The sequence below is a fragment of the Erithacus rubecula genome (assembly GCF_903797595.1).
Source record: "Erithacus rubecula genome assembly, chromosome: 22".
Lineage (NCBI taxonomy): Eukaryota > Metazoa > Chordata > Aves > Passeriformes > Muscicapidae > Erithacus > Erithacus rubecula.
This window is the reverse complement of record NC_136674.1, coordinates 10,435,532-10,453,580: the sequence shown is the minus strand read 5'-3', so window position 1 is coordinate 10,453,580 and position 18,049 is coordinate 10,435,532. Positions and strand designations below refer to the sequence as shown.

Genomic DNA, 18,049 nt, shown 5'->3' with positions numbered 1-18,049 from the left:
TTCCTGGCAGTCTGACCAGCTGGAAAGCAGTTTGGCACAAAAGGACCTGGGACTCCTGGTGGACACCACACTGGACATGAGCAGCAATGTGCCCTTGCCACCAAAATTCCAAAAGGCTCCTGGGCTGCATGAGGAGGAACATTGGCAGCAGGTTGAAGGAGGGGACCCTTCCCCTCTATTCAGCATTGGTGGGGCTGTTCCTCAAGTTCTGGGTCCAGTTCAGGGCTCCCCAGGATTAGAGATGTATAGATATACTGGAGAGAGTGCAGCAAAGGGCTCATCATAGAGATGATGAAGAGACAGGAGCATTTCTTCAGGAAGAGATGCTGGTGAAATTCAGGCTTGAGAAGGCTCAGAGTATTCTTACCAATGTGTGTGGAGCAAAGTAGATGCAGTCCAACTCTCCTCTGTGGTGGCCACTAACAGGACAAGAGGCAACAAGAAATTCTACTTAAACACCAGACAAAACTTTATTGCACTCTGAAATAGGATGTCCAGAGAAGCTGTGGAGTCTCACAGTCCACCAGGACATGGTCATGGGCAGCCTGGGCTGGGCTGGATGAATTCCAGCCTGAGCTCCCCAGCAGCCCTGTGGGTGTGGGGAGGGCAGGCTGAGTGTTTTGGGTGGCACAGAACCCTAAGTGCAGCCACCCCTGAGCTCTGGGGCAGCAGCTCAGCAGTCTCTGGCAAACACCTGGCACACAGCAGCACCAGAGCACTTCTGTATAGCCTGCTGGGATTTTTTCCAGAGCTGCATAATCTTATGTAAACATTGTCTTTCCCTAAACAGCTCACAGGGAAACCCCCCTACCTAAGTCCAGAAGGACCATTCTCCAGGTCACTTGGCACATCTTAGTTTCCTTTTGATTTCAATAAAGCAAAAACGAGTGCTGAGTCACTTGGCATTGTGAACCATATTCCATTCTGCCTCACTTCTTTCTATTCCCTCCAATTCCCTTCAGCCTTTTCACTTTCATGTCATCCTTTGGAATTTCCTGTCATCATCTCGGAATTTCCATTTCAGCTCGTCCTAGCTGCCTCCAGGACTCCCTTTTAAAAGGGGCTGAATCCAACTGCTGCACACTGAGCTGCATCTTCCAGAGCTTCTGCTCCTGCTCCAACAGCCCTCACGTGCTGGAAAGATGAGGGTCTCTGCAGCTGGATTGGCTCTTCTCCTCATTTCAGCCTCCTTCTCCCAAACTTTCTCTGGCCCAGGTGAGTCCTGCTTTTTCATTTGTGAAGGGAGAACAGTTCTGAGCTTCTGTGTGATTTCTCCATTGAACTCCCATGGGAGATAACTGGGAATTTATCAGCATTTGTGCCACTCTCCACTCTGCCCAGAGATCAGCTGCATGTAGGAACCCTGGAATTAGAAAATCAGCCATCCATCCATCCATCCATCCATCCTGGGCTCAGAGTACTTATTCCTGATTAGAGTTGAGAGATTTCTGCCTCTGTCCTGGGGCTGGATGAGTTGGGGAAGTGAAGTTCTGAGCAATGGCAGGGTGAGAATTGCTCACAGTACCTTGATACTGCTCGTGGCATTGGACCAGATGATCCCCAATGTCCATTTCAATCTTAATTGTTCTCTAATTCCTCACTACCTTCCCTGCCAGCAGAGCTCCTAGGGCTCACCTTGTCTTCCTTTGCCTATTCTAGCTGGACTCGACATCCCAATATGCTGTTTCACATACAGGCAGCACAGAATGCCGTGGAAGCTGATCCGGCGTCATTACACCACCAGCAGCAGCTGTCCCCAGCCAGCCATCGTGTGAGTGCCAGCACCTGGACAGGGCAGGGACAGCCACGGGGGGGTGACCAGATCTGCACAGCAAGGGGGGCTGTAAGAACAGAGCAGGGAGATGGGAATAACAAGAACAGGGATTGCTGGGGATGCTTGTGTGGGGATTCCCAGGGATGCTCCTGCAGGAATGGAGGAGGCGAATGGGAGAAGGGATGGGAGTGGGGAGCATTACAGGCAGCTGCTGTTTTCAGCATCAGCACAGGGAAAGCCTCTTGCAGTGCTCAGAGCAGGGATCCAGGCTCTCCTGCAAAGCAGGTGTGAGCAGAGGTCTAACATGTCCCATCCCTGTTCCATAGGTTTGTCACCAAGGAAGGCCGCCAGGTCTGTGCCAATCCCAAACACACCTGGGTCCAAAGCTACCTGCAAATCTTGGAGCAGAACTGAGCCAAGCAGTGTGGCAAGAGCAAGCTACTGTCATAGACAAGTCAGCTCCAGCTGTGGAGCAGAACCTTGGGACAACAGGAGCCACATCTGCATCTGCAGCTGTGCCAAGGGACTGCTGGAAGGGCACCTTGTGTTTGGGGCTGCTGCTCATCCTTGGCTTGCATGGACCAGGCTTCAGCCTCATCCCTCTGCCCCAAACCCAGGTCCATAGGACCACACCTTGGCTGTTGTATTGTTGTTATTGAATTATTGTTGTTGTATTTTAAGTTATTTAAGAAATAATATGGGACAGTCAGCCCTTTTTTTTCTGTGGATAATGATATTATTTATAGGGGGCTGACAGGGAGGAAGATGGCCCAATGTTGGATGATGGGGGATCCTGGTTTATACATGTCAACTCATGATTCTGGAGAATAAACAATTTGAGAAAACCTTTGCTTTTTCCCTTTTACATGCCTCTGTGTGGTGTTCACATACAGAATGTCCCATCTGGGCCTCTACAGGACACATGAAGATGGAAAATGGTTTGAGGTAAACCCATAAAGTTTCCATACTGCAGACTCAGGAACATCCTCCAAAACCTCATTCCCCTACAGCACACCCCCACTCCCCACATCCTCTACAGAATTAGAAGTGTCTGTACCCACATGTGGGACTTACATTGATGAATCTGCTCTCCACACTCCCCAGGCACATCCTGCACACTTGCTTCTCCTAGCCCCACACACCCCAACTCAAGCTGATCCCTGGGTGTGCAATGTCATGCTGACACCAGCAGTGGTGCCTGGAGAGGGACAGGGACCCCATCTTTCATTCTGACCACCCCAATGGTGGCTCCCCACTTTCCCACCTGTAAAACAAGGGGAAAGGTCCAGCTGTTGCTGTAGGGATAAAACAACCAGCAGAAAACCTGCTGCAGCTGTTCTCAGGATGCAGCTTTCAATGGGAGCATGAATGGGAAGCAGCAGGTCCCAAGGGTAAAAGCACAGTGGTGGGCACAGCTTGTCCATGGAGATCATGCTCAGGCTCCTTGACATCTGCACTCTGGGAAGAAATCAAAAAAAGGTTTGGGTTGTAAAGGACCTTAAAGTTCATCTCATTCCACCCCTGCTGTGGCAGGGATACCTTCCACTGGACATTAATGCTCCAAGCCCTGCTTCAGCCTGGCCTTGGGCACTGCCAGGGATCCAGGGGCAGCCACAGTTGCTCTGGGCACCCTGTCCCAGGGCTGCCCACCCTCACAGGGAAGAATTTCTTCCCAACATCCATTCTAAACTGACCTCCTTCAGTGCAATACCATCCCCCTTTGTCCTACAGCAACAAGCCCCGCTAAAAGTTTTGTCCCCATCTTTCTTACAGACCCACTTCAAGTGTCCCCACAGCATATTCCAGAGCTGGCCTAGCCTTGCCTACATCACATTCTTCCTAAACCAAAAAAAAAAAAAAGCTTTCTCTTGGTGTTTATTTTTTCCCCTGCAGCTCTAGGTCAGATTTAGCAACTCTGAGGTTGGGAAAGCACCAGTGTATTGTCTTATGATTTCTCTCTAGTCTTGTGTTTTCTGGTCAGGAAAGCTGGCTGCTGTCAAGAGGGTCATCCACACCCAAAGAGCAGCATCCCAGCAAAGGGCAGCCCAGCCCAGCACTATTCCATGTCCCAGAGATGGTGCTGGGGTAATAAATGGAGAGATGGAAATCTGCAGGGGGTGTATCCTGAGTGGGGCTGCCTCACTGTGCTATGGAACCCTAGAGCAGAGTGGTTGGTGGATGGGCAGGAGCAGGTGAAGATCCTGGGAATGGGGTGCTGGATGTCTCCTCTACCCCTGAGGACAACCCAACCCAAGCCTGGTGCTGCAGGGGAACTGCAGGAGACCCAAACTGTCCCTGCTCTGGGACTCTGAGCTGAGAGGGATGGAGGATGGATATGTTGGAGAAAGGGAAGTTGAGGGGAGTGCTGGTGTTTATCCCATGCCCAGGATGCAGGAGCAGGCTGGAGAGGCTGGGTCATGCAGTGCTGCAGCTGCCTCACCTCCAGACAGTCCCTGGCTCTGTGCCCAGGAACTTCTGGGAATTTCCCTCTCAAGCCTTTCTGGTTTTGGTTTCCAGTTGCTGGACTTATGGAATGTTTTCTTCACTGCCTGCAATGGCAGAAGGCATCAGGAGATCAGAAGACCTTCATGGTTCCATGGGCAAAACACTGGATAGCCTGGTTGTCTCTGGCCTTTTCAAGAGCATGAGCCTTGTGGCTATTCCATCTCTCCCAGCTTCACTTGGAGAAACCCTGGGAGGAGAGAGGAGCCATGGAGACCCTCAGTCCACATTGTGTCCCTGCTGCTCCCTTCTCTTAACCCCATGGTGAACACCCTATCATAGTTTCTCACTGTCAGACCTGGAGAGCTGATGGTTTGAACTTGGCCTCACATCTCAGTCTCTTTAATTTCTGTCTTTTCAACTTGCACTGGCCACTTAATCCAAGAATCCTTTCTCCTAAACCTACCCATTTATACATGCCATCACTGGTGCTACCCTGTGGAAAGTGGGGACTGGATGGATCAGTGCTAAGCACAACAGTGAATTGGTGTTTATCTTACAATAAACACTAACAGAGCATCCCAAGAGCTGCATGCCAGAGGAGCCTGTGCCAGGGATGTAGTCCTGGCCACTCTCTTTCCATCTCACCATTCACCCCTGAAACCCACCCTGAGATTTCCAGGCATTCCTTTGCCAAATCTTCAGTAGCAAAGCCCCTCCAACTCCCAGCCTTGGCTATGACAGGATGGGTGAAAAGGGCTGGGAAGAAGTTCTGGCTCCACATCAGTGTAGGGGCTGGGAGGTGCTTGGCCTGCTGCTGCTGTGGTACTGATATCAGGGAGGCCAAGCAGAAGTGAAGGCTTTTAGACTTAAGGAGGCTGGGGCACTTTCAGCTGAGAAGTTGGGGTTCTTTCCCTACATCTCCAAAAATTGTTGCAGTGGGGTCCCCATTTTTCAAACAGGAGGGGAACAACCAGAGATGACACAGAGAGAAAACAACTTTATTCTTTGACACCCACAGATAGCTCTGGGATAAAATTCCCCTCCCATTCTAGAAGTGGAGGCTCAAGGTGGGGCTCAGTTTAGCTACATCACACAGCAGGGCACCCCAAGATGGGTCTGCAAGGCCAGGAGGTCTTCACCATCACATCTGCCCTAAGTGTAGCTGGATTATTGTGTTAAATGACACCTTTTCAAAACAAAACAAACTTCAGGGGTCCCAGGGTGGCTCAGCAGTCCGGGTGCTTGGAAGCAGTGTTTCCAGGTCTGTGCCAAGCTCTGATGGATGGCCTGGCAGGACTTCTCAGCTTCCAGTGCTCACTGCAGCTCCAGGCTGTTCACGTATTCCTTCACCCACCTGGCATCAGGGTGAGCACAAATCTCCTGCTTCTTCCTGGTCACAAACCTGGCAAGTCATGAGCTCAGGGGTTACAGTCCCAGAGGGGAAACAGGACATGAAGTACTTGGGTTGTGTCATTGGTTCAGCTCTCACAAGCCCTCAAGCATCCAGGAGTTGCTAAGACCCAGGGCACATCAGGGTCCCTTGAGAGAACCTGCCTTGCTCAGATATTCAACTCCTTGAACCTGGATACAGTATGAAATGTGTGGATTTGGCTCATCAAGCTCTGGAGGGTCCTGCTGGCTCCTGACCTCCTTCCCATGCCTTATTCCCAGCAGGAGGGCAGTCCAAGGAGACCAAGGGGCCACATATTCTCAGCTGAGGAGGGTGAGGGCTCACACACTGCACATGGAACCTGGGTGACTGCTCCCTCCCCCAGGGAGGATGCCTCACATTATCCTAGTTGGGTGTGAAGCCAGGAGCCCAAAGGCTGGCAAAGCCTCCCCTCGGGGCCCAAAGCTGGTACTTACACAACTGCTGGCTGGGAGAACTGCTGCTGCTGTAGAAATACTCTTGCCCAGGACTCTGAGGCAGCTTTCATGAGGTAGCTGAAGCAGCACAAAGTTGTGTCAGGTTGCACTGGAAGAGATCAGGAAATCCAGCCTGAAACCATCACTCAATAAATTATACATTCTCACCTGAGAGCACAGGCAACCACCTCCTTAATCAACTGGACTGCTTTCTCCTACTGCTTTCCCTGAAAATCAGCAAGAAGTTGCTGTGATCATAGAAGCTTGATAAACAACATTGCTAGAATTGTTTGTTAAATGTTTTACACTCTCATCCCAGGGTAAAAATCCCTGTCATTGCCCTGGGTCCACTCCTAAAAGCCAGCAAGAAAATTGGGACAGCAAACCTGAAAACTTTGATACCAGTAAAATTCATCCCTATAGATAAAAGGATGTTAGAAAGGAAGATCAGCCCAAATAAATCTGGAGAAGTTATTCAAACAGGATTACAACATTTGTAGCTGACTTTTGCCAGTTCTGCTCCAAATTGCAGGCAGTCAGAGCAAAATTCCATCCCAGGAGAGGATAGGGATGCTGTATTCACATGGAGCAAGAAGGGCCTGAAAAAACGGGGGCAGCAACCAGGATGATGGAGAGGCAGAGTGTGGAGATGTTCCTCCTGGACAGAGAAAAGCTGCAAGGGCAGAGGCAGGACCAGAGCAGTTTCCTCCTGTGCCTTTTGTGAGGTGCTGGCTCAGTCCTTGCTTTTTATAAGGACAGTGGCCAGTCAGTCAGATTTGAAGGCAAAGGTAGAATTTCCAAAACATAATAGAGCTAATGTCATTGCACCTTTGCCTGAGAAATACTGAAAAAAAAAATAAAAAGAGGGGAAAAAAGGTAAAAAGAAAACAGTTGGTTGAGGAAGTAGCAGAATAGCCTTTGTGTGAAGGAGGTAAGTGTGAGCAAATCAGTCCCCACTGACCAAGACAGGATATGAAACCATCCTTGAGCAGCAGGTTCACATTTACATCATCCAAAACAACTCTGCTTATCAAAGTCACCTCGCCATCCCTACCAAAGCACCAGGAGGACCCAGCTCAGTCTTGTCTTTAAGGAACCAGGTCTGGGGGTCAGGGGAGCTCAGACCCTCAAATGGACCATGCAGGTCCAGCCAAGGGATCCCTTATCCAGTGGTGAGTCTGGGAAATGTCCAGGGTGGATACAGGAGGTCAGTGAGGGCAGCAAAGGCAGCAGGAACACTCAGTCTGAAGACTGGCTGGAGATCCAATTCTCAGTGATGAGTTTCCAGTGTGGGGCTGTGCCCTCCAAACCCCTCCCAACACCACCAGGAAGGGCAGGGCTGGACTGGGAATCAGCCTGCATGGGCTGACTCTACAGGGAGCATCTTCTCCCAGTGCCAGGGTTTGGTACAAGGTGGGACACAGAAGGGAGAGCAGGAGCTTCCCCAGCCCAGGGAGCTGAGAGGGATCAAGAGATCCCAGTCCCTGGTGCCCACCTGCAGTCACAGGGGTCATGGTGTGCTCTGCACAGAGGCCCCTGGCACTGCCCTTGCAGTGATGGGTTCCCCAGGATGTGCCAGGCAGCATTTCCCCTTTTTCCACCTCTCTCTTCTTTGTGACAGGCCCCCATTTTGCCAGCCCACAGCCTGTGGTTCCTCTGGGTGTTTTCCAGCCCAGCTGTGCTCACAAGGCACCACAAGCTCGTGTTTCCCAGATTTCCTCACTAACCCTGGGCCCCAGTGCTGTGACAGGGCTGCAGAGAGGGGATGCTCTGCTGCCACTCTCCTTCTCCCCCACTGGCCTCCTGGGTCTGTGGGGGCACTCAAAACATTCCCAGTGTCCCCTCCACCATGATGTCCCCAAGGATGGGGGCCAGGGCTGCAGGAGGGTCTCCAGGGCTGTGCCAGGGACACTGCTGGAGTGGGCAGGAGTCCATGGCTTTTCCAAATCATTCTCCCAAGAGGCATCCAGATGGTGTCCTGAGGACCCTGAGGACTCTTCATGAGCAGGAGCTGGAGTTGAACCAATGCCTGACATCATGAGGCTGTCACAGACACGTGGTGGTGGCATTTTGTGCTGAAGGTATTCAGGCTTTGCAAGGGACAAAACCTCAGCTGGAATTTGCCAACTCCCTGTCAGAGATAGGGAGATGGATTATTTATTGCTACTGCCATACTGCATTCCAGAATTGCAATTAGTCTGCTGGTCTGGCTAAATGACGCATGCATTGCTTATGCCCCAGACCCATGAAGGGTGCAAAGTAAGGCAGTGGGTCTCATCCTCATCTTCTCAGCATAACAACTGCATTTTGTGCTGAGCCTCATCCCCACTGCTCCAAGGCTGATCCTGGGGCTGGGATTTCTTTTTTCAAGGAGCAGTGCCTGTAGAAAAAGTCTATTTTTATGTCCCCCCAGCTGTCCTTGCCTACCAAGAGCTCCAAAAAGCAGCTCCCTGCTGTGTCACCTTCCACCTGCCTGTGGTGAGTGGCAGCCACTCAGCTTCCATCAGAGATGGAGACTGTCCTGCCTTGGCACACACAAATGAACCTGTTTAATGTGCCCAGATCCGCTGGCAGATGAAGAAACTGTTACTGCCTGTGACATAATGTGTGACAGGGCCAGATCAAGATCTAAGAAAACCACAGAAAGATGCTGGTGTTCCTCCGACCGCAAGGCAGCCAGAGCTCACGCTCTGTCAGGGCTGGCAAAGGCAACCGAAACCATGACATCTGATCATTGCTCTGGCAGTGCTCTGGCTGCTCCTCAGCCAGGAAGCCTCCCCCTTCCCTGCTCCAGGCATGCCCAAGGGCTGCCACTGTCCTGTAGGATCATCACACAGCCCAGCCTTACCCCTCACTCAGGGCTTTGCCCTGTGCAGGGTTTTTTGAAGGTGCAGTCTGCAGCCCTGGCCCTCACAGCAGAGATGCCAGCAGTTTGGAAGGATGCCAGGTCATTCCCCGTGGCTCCATCGGGATCCACCAGGCACTGCAGAGAAATCTGAAAAGAGATCATGGCAGCACAGGGTCAGGGAGGGAGTGGGGGAGCCGGGCTGGGGAATGCCCGGAGCCCCACTGAGACCCCGATCAGGTCATGAAGGGCACTGCAGGGACCATGATGGGATTTGGCCTCAGACGGAGACAGGAGCTACACAGACCATATTTTTGGGAGCTTCAAGGGACAAGGCAAAGCACAGGGACGTTTCAGCAATCTGCGCGCATCGATCCCTGAAAACCAGAGAGGTTTTCTCTGTCCTTTCACGTGCCCTCCCCACACAGGCGAGCCCTGGGAGCGCTGAGCCCTCTGCTGTTCTCCTCGGGAAGGTTCTCCTGGAGCCTCCCCACCGCCCCAACTCAGCCACGGCTCACCCACCTGCTGAGGAGCCCGGAGCCGCCCCGTGCGCCCCCCCTGGGGTCTCCTCCCTGCACGCAGCCCGGAGCTCCGGCCCCTGTCAGTGCTCCTTCCCCTTGGCTCTGAGCCTGCCGAGCTGGCAGCTGCAGGCACAGGTGACAGTGACACTGTCCCCCGAGCCCTGGGCTCCCCCTGGTGCTTTCTGTCCTGGGGGAGTCCAGGGCTCTGCAATGCCCTTCTTGCTGCCCATGCTGGTAACAAATCTCTGGGGAGTGGGGGAACCATTTCCAGCCCCTCTCCATCCCCCTGTTCACCAGGAAGCCACTTTTTGTTCCTCTTCTGTGGGGCAAACCAAGAAAGACAGAATTCTCTACACCCCCTAAGGACTCTGTAAAGGGAAATCACCTACTGGTTACCTGCTCTTCACAGCTCCAGATTAGGTTCCAAAAGCTGTCCCCAGACAGCCATGTTCTCCTAGACAAACAAGATGACCAGGTTGCTGTAAAACCAGCAGGAATGGGGGCTCCAGACATACTCCCTGCCCAGCACCAGGGCTCAGATCAGTTTCCCTTGCCCAGGAAAGGCTCTGCTAACACTCAGGCTGTACCTGCACTTTTGTTCTTGTCGCCAGGTGACTCTGGGGATCTCTGGCTGTGCACTGGGGGTCAGTATTGTTGTGTCCATGACACTGTGCCCAGTGTGGTGTGTGTCACATGGCAGCACACAGCAGCCCCAAAGGGACCACGATCCAGCAGCAGCAGGAAAAGCTCCCTAGTGAACCCCCAGAAGATGATACACCTTTTCCTGAACCATTTGTTTTCACTGCCTTCCCCAAACCTGCCTTTGGTGGTGATCAGAGTCATGGCACTACCATGTCCTGCTTCCCTGGCCTACCCAGGTGGTTCTCCTTGCACACAGGGGTTCCCAATGCCACAGGCATCCCTGCCCATTCCCCCAGAAAGGCTGAGGCATCCATCCCCTCTGGGCCTCTCCTGGAACTGTGGGGAGCAGGGGTCCCTTTCCCTACAGGGTTTGGCTGATGCCAGCAGCAGGTCATTCTGGTGGTGGCCACTCTCCACTGATGGTCACCACTCCTCCCTGGTCAGGATTTGGCACTCTCACTATCGTGGCCTGGGTTCAATTCCCAGGCAGGGAAGGGGTTCCTTCACCCACCACGTTGCAGTCTTTTCTTGGGTGGCTGTGCTGTCCTGGAGCAGCTCTTGGGGTTCAGTTCAGGGTTCAGAAGCACCCAGTGTGTGTAGGGCTGGGTCAGGCTGGGTCAGGATGGGATGAATTTTGGGGGGGTGTCAAAAAATGAATTTGGGGGGTGTCTCCTGTCTTGCCAAAGGCCTGCAGCTGCCAGTGTGGTCATGCCCCTGTGGTGGGTGTAGGGAGCAGTGTATGACAGGGATCCAAGGCTCACATGCCAATGCCCTGACACCTCCTCCGGGGAGGGGTTTGCACTGCCTGATGCAACACTGGCTGCTGTGACGTTTTATGTCCCTTTCAATGCCATGAACACGGTTCTGCTCCATTTCCCCAAATGCAAACACTTTGTTGTGCCAGTTGGGAGTCGTTGGAAGGGAGGGAATTGGCATGATTAAAAACATTATCCCACCTCCACATGATCTGCTTCCTATCAGCTTTTGTCATGATCTCTTTAAAATATTTGAGGAATTGGTCTCTGGCTATCAGGGACACAATAAATCACAATAAACCACTTGTTTAAACGAAGTTCAGACTATCACAGCAGAGCAATAGCTGCAGGGAGCTGGTGATGGGCTGTAAGGAGCTGGGTGATGGGCTGTGAGGAGCTGGGTGATGGGCTGCAGGGAGTAGGGTGAAGGGCTGCAGAAGGCAGGGGGACACATTTGTAAAAAGCAGGGTGACAGTTCTTGGGAGCAGTGTGATAAGGGGTAGAAAGCAGGGTGACACATCTACAGGGAACAGTGTCACTGAGCTGTAGGGAGCAGGGTGACCTCTCTTTATGGCTGGGACATGCTATTGCAGGATTTCTTCCTGTAATAAGAAGTGGTGCTGGGCTCCTCCCCTGAACACCCTCCTGACCATCTCCTAAAGGTAAAGAGTGCCTGGAGATCAGGGCCAGGATGGGTACACAGGGTCCATCGAGGGAGTGTGACTGCCCTGTGTCTGTCCCTCCTGGGCCAGGGAGACAGGTTCTGACAGTAGAACTCCATCTGTGGGCAGGACTTGAACCCATGTAGGGAATCCCCATTTCAAGTTCAACACCTTCACCTCTTGGCCATCACAACAGCCAGTCCAGTTTGTGTTTTCAGAAGCCCCTGGCTCTAACCCTGTCCAGGGACACAACAGGACCTGCTCCCATTCTGGACATGAATTCTGCCATCCCTGCTTCACATCCAGCTTGGGGACTGCTGCCACCTGCCCTGCACAAGCATCCCAGCAGTTCTGGGAACAGAAGCTGGGCACCAGCCGCAACATCAGTGGTGATGGACATGGGGGGATGGACATGGTGGGAAGTCTGTGTCTGTCTTGTCTCCTTGTATCCAACAGAAAACTTGTCCCAAGACAACTGTCTCCAGTCTCCCTTTCTAGCCTGGAAATATCCCAGGCTTCTCCATCCCCTCTTCCCACAATATCCCTATTTTTGCCTCTGTGACAGCACATCCTGACATAGCTCTTCAAGGCAGCCTGAGCCATGGACCTGGCAGGTTCTGTTCTGCAGCTGGGAGATGTTCTAGGCTTGTGTGGTTCTCACAGGTTGCTGCCTGCATTTTGACTTTTGGAGCAGGGGATTTGGGGAAAGAATGAAAAGGTGGCTGTCAAGAGGAAATCCTTGCTGAGCAAGGTCTGGTAGTGACTTGGTCACTCCTTTGGAGCATAAATCCAATTTGAAGAGCAGTCCTAGAAGCACTGTCCTTGATTTGGGTGTGAGCTGACTTTGGGCACTCATCCTGAGACATCCAAAGCTCTCCCTGAGTTCCTGGATCTGTGCCCAAGAGCTGTGCAAGAGCTTCCTTCTATCATGGCACTCCATGCCCCTCCCATTTATCAGCGGGGTCTGGAGTGATCTACCATGATATCAGATGGATGGGAGGGTCCAGACCCCAGTGGAAGGACCTGGAGAGAACCAGAGTGGGAGCAGAGGGACCTGGAGAGCAGTGGCACCCTAATAGAGGCTGGAGGGGACTAGGCCTGAAAAAAAAAGAGGTCTGAGGGTGTGAAGGAGGTTGAAAGGTTGGTCTGGAGAGCTCCAACAGAAGTGTCTGGAGGAGACTGGAGGACACCACATCCCCCAGCTGTTTTTGCAGCCTGGCTGGACTCACACTTTCATTGCACTGGTCACAATTGCCCCAATAGTGCTCTGAATCTTTCATCTTGTTGACTTTATTCCTTATCTAATCCTGCGTTGTTGGCAGTGAATAACTATTTTCATCTACATTTCTTATCATATTTACAGACAAAACAATCTTGCCTGGTTAAAAGAACAAGATGTGTTTACAGAAAAGTCTGAGTTCAACAGAAAGCTGACAGCTCTTCTCTTGTAACAAATGGCCCTTTGCAGTATTATGCAATAGAGAAAACCACAAGGTGTGTCATGAGACAGAGCTTCTAAATCAAGGAAATGTTCAGGCTCTCATTTTCACCCTTTAACCTTCCAAGCTGCAGAAAACAGTGACAGCCCTGCACAAGAACCCAGCTGGACCCAGCACACAGCTCTCACCATTCCTGAGGAGAGAGAATGGCCTCAAGTTGTGCCAGGGAAGGGTTAGGTTGGGAATTAGGGAAAAACTCCTTCACTGAAAGGGTAGTCAGACACTAGAACAAGTTGCCCAGGGCAGTGGTGGAATCACCATCCCTGGAATTGCTCAAAAACATGGAGATGTGGCACTTGGGGACATGGGTTAGTGGTGGCCTTGGCAGTGCTAGGGGAATGATTGGATTCAATGGTCTTAAAGGGCTTTTCCAACCTAAATTATTTTGTGATTCCTTGATTCACTGTTCCCTCCCATCACTGGATGCAATGTTAAAGACACTGCTCTCACCATAAACATGTCACTGGTTGCAATGTGAGGGCATAGGATGATCCAGAAGAGCCTTGGAATACCGGGGAACCCCTGCAAGCTCTGTGCATACAGACATTCCTTCACAGGCTTAAGCATTGAACCAAGCCTGTGATCCTTTCTTGCTTCTATTCACATATTTGGCCTCTTAAGAATTTAAGCTGCAGTCCAGGAAAAATTGAATGACTGTGAATGACTGCCCTATCTCCCAGCTGTGGGGTACAATGAAAACTGCAGTGGGATCTAAAGCCTCTTCCACTCTCTCTGCTCAAATAAATCTCTGGAGAGTTTGAAGTCATGTGTTCTCCCAGTGGCTTTCCAGGGGCCTGACTACTGCTTCTGCTGCATCCCATATTTCCAGATAAGATGGGAACTGATTCCAGAGCAGGAAGATATATGGAAAATGGAGAAACCATCCTCCTGTATTCTATGTTCTAGTCTTGCTAGCCCCATCTCCAGAGAAGACATGTCCCACTTTCCTGCCTAAGCATGTCTGGAAGAGAATGGAAGGGATGGAAGAAAGATTTACTAAAGGATGGGTCAGGAAGAAGTTTGGTTTGTGAGGGGGAGCTGAAGGTTTTATTCAGGGAGTTTGGTCCACAGGAAGGGAATTAAAGCTGCAGCCCCTGGGGAAGGATTGTTGTTCTTATGGAAGAAGTGTTCTAGCTGCTGCTCAGGATTGGAGTCCCATTTAAGCCTTGCAAGATGAGCATTTTCTGTGGATAGGTGTGCAGCTTGTCCTGGTGTGTGTGGTGGGTCTGCCACTCTGCTGGAAAGTCACAGGTGCCTCTCCATGGCTGTCTAGCCCTGGGCACTGTGCCTGCTGCTTGAGGGGGACTGGGAGGATCCACCAAGCAGCCTGTCCTCACTAGTGTCCCCCCAGCCTCTCAGCCCACCTGGAGCACCTCCCATGGCAATGTAACACCATGGCAGGTGGGGAGATGCACCAAGGAGGCTTCATAGCCTTGGGTGTTGAGTCTTTAAAGGAGAGTTTCCAAAAGAGGTGATAATGTCACTCCTGGCATCACACAGCTTGAGAGAGACCCCCCTGAACACGAGTGCCACCTCCTGAACATCCCTTGCTGTTGCTGTCACTTATCCATAAAAGGTTAAAGTTCTCTTTTAGTGTTTCAGCCTTTCTATTTTTAAAGCTGGACAATCTGGTTTTATTAAATGCCACCCCTGTGCTGCTGGGAAGTTTTCCTCCTCTACTTGCCCTACAATTTCTGTGCTGTAACCTATTACTTCTCACTTTTATCTGTTTCATCTTGCTCACTCATCCCTTTATAAGCTCTGCCCTTCATCTATTGGAGCAGAAGATGCACTGGATACAGTTCTGTAAACTTGTGCCCTGGACAAGGACAGATTGGCTTGCACAGGCTATTGGCTCTCAGCTTGTAAATAAATCCACAGTCTCAAACATAGGAAAAATACACCATTGGCAGGTGAAGAGGAAACTTTGTATGTTTAAAGTTGTACCCAAATTGAGTCCTTAATCATTATTGACACCATGGTTTACACCTGGGATTTAAATGTGTCTCTGTTATTCAAGGCCAGGTTAAATGGGGCTTGGAGCAATCTGGTCTAGTGGAAAGTGTACCTGCCCATGGGATGGGGGGGAATGAGATGACCTTTAAGGTCCCTTCCAACCCAAACCAGTCTGGGATTCTGTGATTCTATGATTTGTATGAAAACAAAGCTGAAGAAGCTTGCAGGAATGTCAGAGGTGTCAAATGAGGAAGGGGAGGATGTTGCCTTTTGCCAGGATGGGAAACAGGAATGTTGGTGGAGTTTAATGACCTTGTTCCTACAGCTACTTTTCAGCAAATGCCATCAGTGGTTTGCACAGCTCTGGATTTGTGCTGGGATTCAGGGCTGAAGGTCTGAACAGGACCAAGAAGTAACGTTGGCAATACCAAGATCCTGAGAGAAAAGAAATCTGCATTTTCTCAAGACAGATCTGCTGCTTGGTCAAGTAACTAATGGATAATTATTGCCCAGGTTGTCTGGATGGCTTGTACACTGCTGAATATACATTGACCTTGGTGAGCAGGATACCCTGGGTTTTCTGGAGGCTCCAGAGATTGCACTGGAACACCACAAACCCCAGCTGGGGGTGACAGTGGGCTGCTTACCTGACCTGGGAAAGCCTTGGGACTGCACTTAGACTCCAGGAATGGACACGACAGGTGATGTGAAGGCAACCTCTGTCTGCCAGAGGACTGGAGCCATGGGGGCAGCATGGGGCCACCTGCCCACAGGGACGTGTGTCCTTGAGGGTGGACAGTGTCCCTGTCCAAGGGCAGTGGGGGTCACCATCCCTCCTGTGAGATGTGAAGGAAAATTCCTTGTCTGACCTGGAAATTCCTTATCTCCAGCCTGGCAGTCCCACTAGCACTTCCTGGGCTGGGACTGAGGTCCCTTCCCAACAGAGGCACCACTGGACTCCCCACACCCCTCACATTCCCCCAGGTTTCCTCACCAGCTTGATCCCAGGTTTCCCACAGCAGAGTCACTGATGTCTGGATGCCCAAAATAATTTAATTTTGGTGTAGCAAAAGAATAACAGCTTGAGTTGGTACCTCTGAACAGGGATCCAAACAAAGGAAACCCTGGGTTTTATACCCCCACAGTCCAGCCCAGGAAAGTCTGGAGTCATCACTCCTGCCATGTGTGTGAATGTCCCTCACCTGGCTGTGCTCAGGTCCCTGTTCCCCTTGCTGGGGAGGGACCTTGGTCCCAGCTCAGGTGCTGCCACTGCCACTGCCCGGGTGGCTCCTGGACAGACAGACAGGGGAGTTTCCTCAAGAATCACTAATGGAAAGATACATGTCACCAACACAAAAAAGTAGCAAAGCCACCCAGCAGGTACCTGGACTTCTGCCTATGCACATTTTTCAACGAAAACTGGATAGATAAGGTGATCAGAGTCACTTTGGTGGTAGGGGCGACCACTGCTTTGGCTTCAAACTTCTCTTTAGGGGAGAAATATTGACTTTGCATTTCCAGTTTCTGAAAACCTGGCCTTTCTTTTTTTGTTTCTTTTTTTTTTTTTTTTTTTTTTTTTTTTTTTTTTTTCCCACAGATTTAAAATGACATCTTTTTGGTAGCACTTTCCTTTATCATATATGGTTTCCTTTTTATTTATTTTGGTTTAATAAGAGCTGTGAAAATATTTGAACAGTAGGAAGGATTGGCTTCCTAATCCTGGGAGGTTTAAAAGGTTGATTGATGGCAAGAAAATTCAGCATTGTCTTTTGTTATCAGTGTCACCAACGTTCAAAGGATTAAATTATTTCTACTACCTTCCTGTTGGTCCACTGAAGTACAATCCTATTTGCTCCTGCATATCATGGAATCATGGAATGGTTTGTGCTGGAAGGGATCTTAAAGCTCATCCCATTCTGCCTCCTGCCATGAGCAGGGACACCTTCCACTGTCCCAGCTACTCCCAGCCCTGTCCAGCCTGGCCTTGGGCACTGCCAGGGATCCAGGGGCAGCCACAGCTGCTCTGGGCACCCTGTGCCAGGGCTGCCCACCCTCACAGGGAAGAATTTCCTCCTAACCATCTGTCATAATTCACATTGAGATTAATTACATCATTTGGCCTAAGACTTTGTTCCTTTCTAATATTGGCACAGCTATAACTTTGGGATTGTCCATATTTCTTTCCATGTGATTTTGCCAGAGACAACTTGACCCTGCTCTGTGCTATTGCCTCACTCCTTGTCCAGTCTGTGTCATCCCCAGTAATCAGCAAATATTTTATAGGAATTTACAAATCCCTTTGTTTTGCCAGGACACAGATAGTGGCAGGCCCACCACTCACACATGCTGTATGTGCACCTTGGGATGCTCCACAAATGCACTGGCAAAATGATCCATTTCTGGCTTCCCAAACCTTCAGAGATGTCAACCAATAAGGAAAAAAGAGCCAAATTCTACCATGATTCTTTACCCTCAAAAATTAAGCTGATGTCTTTCACTTGCGGGAAAGAAAGGTGTGTCTTAATTCATTTTTGAACTGATTTTTCAAGAAGGAAGTCAGAAAGAATGGAGAAGTGTCTAGCACTGTCCATATCATTCCAGTAAAGCAAAACAGCAGATACTTCCTCTTGGCTCAATCTGGTCCCAGTTTTTTGGCCACACCCATCTTAGGCCTGGCTAATTTCTGCCCTGGTACAGGTGTATAAAGAGCTGACTTCTCTCCTGGCCCTTCCAGTGCTGCAGAGATGGCAGGTAAGATCAGTGCATTTTCATTCTGTATCTGCATCTGCTATTTCTGGTGTGGATATTGGTGCCTTCCATGGGTGAACTCAAGGAGATGGGAGGCAGAGTGGTGCTGGGACCCCGTGGTGCTTCATTTCTCCTTTTCCCCTAATGTGTATTTAATTTATTGTGAGAACTGAGCAAAGACAGTCTGATTTATTCCTCATGCAGAAATATCCTGCAATGTAACATTGCAAGGAATAAGCAGCTTTCAATATCCATGAAGATTTTTATGGATTGCAATTGTAAGATAATCTCTCCCACTGTGAGAAGTCTGTTAGTTCTTTCAAATTTTGTCTCTGT

At 50.5% G+C, this 18,049-nt stretch overlaps 2 protein-coding genes across 2 annotated transcripts; one reads left to right on the top strand and one right to left on the bottom strand.

Moving 5' to 3' along the window:
• Positions 1–1,057: 1,057 nt before the first annotated feature.
• On the top strand, positions 1,058–2,419 carry LOC306811413 (C-C motif chemokine 4 homolog). The gene is made up of 3 exons (XM_079325085.1): positions 1,058–1,215; positions 1,660–1,771; positions 2,101–2,419. The coding sequence occupies exons 1-3, from the start codon at positions 1,143–1,145 to the stop codon at positions 2,186–2,188; spliced, it is 273 nt and encodes a 90-aa protein (XP_079181211.1). The 5' UTR covers positions 1,058–1,142; the 3' UTR covers positions 2,189–2,419.
• A 2,880-nt stretch (positions 2,420–5,299) lies between these two features.
• Positions 5,300–7,133, bottom strand: LOC306811195 (C-C motif chemokine 5-like; the record flags this gene model as incomplete). The annotated part of the gene is given in 7 exon segments (XM_079324669.1): positions 5,300–5,621; positions 6,086–6,104; positions 6,107–6,153; positions 6,155–6,194; positions 6,669–6,696; positions 6,698–6,743; positions 7,126–7,133. Coding segments are annotated over 7 exon segments (276 nt in total). The 3' UTR covers positions 5,300–5,533.
• Between the last annotated feature and the right edge of the window lie 10,916 nt (positions 7,134–18,049).

Bases quoted from the DNA above. Each gene is read 5' to 3' on its own strand.
- LOC306811413 (XM_079325085.1), top strand. From the start codon at position 1,143: ATGAGGGTCTCTGCAGCTGGATTGGCTCTTCTCCTCATTTCAGCCTCC. The intron at 1,216-1,659 runs GTGAGTCCTGCT...TGCCTATTCTAG, and splicing joins CCAAACTTTCTCTGGCCCAG to CTGGACTCGACATCCCAATA. The intron at 1,772-2,100 runs GTGAGTGCCAGC...CCTGTTCCATAG, and splicing joins TGTCCCCAGCCAGCCATCGT to GTTTGTCACCAAGGAAGGCC.